This window comes from Pterocles gutturalis, unplaced genomic scaffold (genome assembly GCF_000699245.1).
Source record: "Pterocles gutturalis isolate BGI_N339 unplaced genomic scaffold, ASM69924v1 scaffold41555, whole genome shotgun sequence".
NCBI classification, from domain to species: Eukaryota; Metazoa; Chordata; class Aves; order Pterocliformes; family Pteroclidae; genus Pterocles; species Pterocles gutturalis.
Window position 1 is genome coordinate 9,837 of NW_010142283.1, and position 3,351 is coordinate 13,187.

General features: G+C 37.2%; 1 protein-coding gene across 1 annotated transcript in view; it reads left to right on the top strand.

Moving 5' to 3' along the window:
• LOC104469706 (sodium bicarbonate cotransporter 3-like) overlaps nucleotides 1-1,050 on the top strand; it is a gene marked incomplete at both ends in the record, with an annotated part of 8,826 nt that extends 7,776 nt beyond the window's left edge. The window contains one exon of the mRNA XM_010084310.1: nucleotides 943-1,050. Within this exon, the coding sequence (XP_010082612.1) occupies nucleotides 943-1,050 (108 nt within the window). The remainder of the gene's footprint in view (nucleotides 1-942) is intronic.
• Nucleotides 1,051-3,351: the final 2,301 nt, after the last annotated feature.

Consider the following 3,351-nt stretch of genomic DNA (forward strand, 5'->3'; position numbering starts at 1 on the left):
GTGTACTCTAAGAGCAGGCTTCATCAGACTCAGCAACCTAAACAAAAATGCTAAACGCTAAAGGTTTTCTAAAAAAAACCATTTGAGTTACTAATTGTTGTCACAGTAGAACTATGATTTCATTAACTGTGTGCATATGTTTACTATGTATTTTGCTGTCTTGCATCTTGTGGAGATTCCTGAGGAAGAATGTCTTTGAAAATTTATGTGCAATTTGAAGACCTCTTATAGATACCCTGGGGTAGATTCTGAAGCTTAAGTGTGGAACAGAACACAAAGCATATCTACAGACAACACTTAAGCCTGCTGTACTTATAAATATGTGGAGGGCAAAGGGGGAAATAGGTTTTGAAAGCTTACCATCTGTGAGGGTGAACTTATCTTTTGCAGGACTTGGGGGGATAGTGGCAAAACACCCTGGAAAAATGTCTAGTAAGGCTCTGCAGGAAAAAAAATTAACTTGAAATCCGTCTAGATAATTGGAACTTCCAGATTTGTACTAGTTTTAAATAGTTAAAGTTGCCAGTTTCAGAATTTTATTAACATCTGCTCTTTTGCCTGTGATTATTTCCCAGAAACAACCCAAACTAATTCTGATTTATGAAAGCCTTAGCAGAACAGTGTGATTAATTTCATTATTTCTGACCACGCAAAATAATTTTCTGAAGTTACAGGTAACTTAGAAATGAGATATCTCTCAAATATTCTCAATGTCTTAGTGGTATCTATGTGAGAAACTGTTTTAAGATGCTGTATGATTAAGGCAGTGCTAGTGAGTGAAATTATCAAATTTTTGTTTAAATACATTTGTAAGAGATGAACTCATCTTTTGGCTGTGTAAATATTGAAAGAAGGCACAACTGATGTAAATTATGAGTGACAATAAGTACAATGTTGTTGCAAGGTATTGAATACTAACCAGAAAGTATGTTTGTTCTTTAGCGTTGATCCCTCAGTTGTAAACATATCAGACGAAATGGCCAAAACTGCACAGTGGAAGGCTCTTGCCATGAGTACTGAGAATGCCAAAGTAACCAGAGCTAACTTGAGGTAGCTATAATTACTCACACATTTTCTAACTACGGTCTTGTGTTTGGAAGCTAATAGCTGTATTTAAATTTCATGAAATGTATCTCAAAAAAATGAGCAATATGTGGTTTGTAAATTTTCATTGACTTCCTACTTTTGAGGAACTTGAATTTGAATTTAATTTGCTCTTTACTCTGAAGTTTAAACAATTTCTATAAGGAATTACAATTATTTTATGAAATGGATTATTACAATTTTAAAGTTACTTTTTATTTGCTTAATACAATTATATGCTGCTCTGATGGGCTTCGGGGTTCTAAAAGCTTTACTAGAGTGTATATGAGCATCGGAATTGTTTGATCCTGAACATGATAAATGCCAGTGGGAATAGAAGGTAAGTCCAGTACTTTCATTGTTGCTTTATGCTGCACTAGGTTCTGCCCTCTGTTTTTGTGAGGTTGGTAGATTGTTTTGTTTTTTCCTCAGCTCATTTTTGTTCTCTAAAAATTAAACCTGGCTCAAATACTGTCTTCACTGGCTATGAAATACTGAGTCTTCAGTGTTATGAACATTTCCTGTAAACTAACATTCATCTTCTGTGATGGCCAAGCACCTCCTTCTCAGTGAGCTCCCCATGAAAAGAAGAAAGTCTATATGCAAGCAATCATTCTGGTATTCATTCCTAGTTTCTTCCCTGTGTGGCTGAATCTATCAAGAGAAACAAACTAAATCCTGAATATTCATACAGAATATCTCCAACTTCGTGAGAGGCTTGTAATTTATAGGGACTGGTATTCGTGGACTGGTCCATCACAGTGCCACTATTGCTTTGTATTTTTTGTATAGGAAGGAGGGGAGAATTGGCCTGGTTGACTTGGAAAATTAAGCTTATGCAGTCCTGTTTTCTGTATATACTAATTCTTTTGGTTGATCCCTTTCAGGCAAATCTATCAAAGAAAGACAGGTTTCAGAGATAAGAAATTGCCAAGTTTTTTATGAAATTACATGTTATTGAAAGAGTTGATGGTGAGGGAATATTCACACATAATCGTCCGAGCTATTGGGTACTGTTTAGCTTGCATCATGGAAACAGCAGTAGTGACTGGCCACTTAGCACTTGTTTACCATCTGTGTATTCAACACATGCATTGCTCCAAACCAGGCAGGGAAATAATGCTTTGTGTTGCCCAGACAGTAGGTCAACCAAGGGTGAAGAAGGAGACAAGGAGAGAACTTGGAGGTATTGCAATAGGAAAAGCTGAAGAGACTCATTAGTGCAGGCACCATTTCAGTGAATCTTTAGACTGTATTGCTTAAACATTTTTAGATGTTTAAATAAATGTTTTAAACATTTTTGAAACTTTTAAAAAATTTAATACCACACAAGCTGGACTGTCAGGAAGATATATACCAGAGGCATTAGAGAGATAAAAGAGTATGTGTGTCAGTATACTCTTGTATTTAATTGTTTATTTTCTTTCATGCTAAGTTCTGAGAAAGCTGTTCCAGAATTTGTGGATGCTTCTGGTGCGTTATGTTATTGGGTGTACAAGGCTTGAAGAGATACAGATGTGTGTTTCTCTTTCCAGAAGAACTAAAATTTTTAGATTTTATTTTTAGGCAGTTAGAAGTTAGTACAACTCCATCTTATGTTTTCGGGTTTCCTGAGTAGGTTATATTAGGATAGAATTACATGCAGCACTAGGAAATAGGCTTCTGACTGGTTTGCAAGATGTTTTGGTCTACTTAGGTCATACTCAGTATTCCAGATCTCTTTTATATTTTAAGACATTTCCCTTTGATTCCATAACATGCCTTGACGGAGAGTAGTATGGTAAAACTTGCATCTTGGACAAGAACTTGCTAAAACTACACATTTACAAGTGGGAAACACTGGTGCTGGAAACTAGCTCTTTCAGGAGGTGTCGTGTTTTAAGCACAGGCTGCTTAAAATTAACTCTCTTAGTTTTTTTTTCCTTTCTTCTTCATAAATAGCTAGCAAGAGGCTGTGTTTTGGATTTACGCTCAGAGGAGCTGATAAGAGAATAATGTTTTGTTCTGCTGCCAAGGTCAGCAGACAAGCAAAGAGACACAGTCCAGCTGCTAGCCTGGTTTGCTCTTAGGTTAAGATTGAGAACCAGACTGACCAATGATTTATTCCATAACATGCACGTCATGCCCAGTATATAGGTAAGAACACCCGGAAGAGTGCTCTCTTTTGCCTCCGCTTGTGGTTTCGGTGCTCTCTCCTGGCTCCGCAGCTCTCCCTCTCAAGGCCTTCCCCCCCACCCCAGCACACACACACCCCGGTCAGCTCTCTCT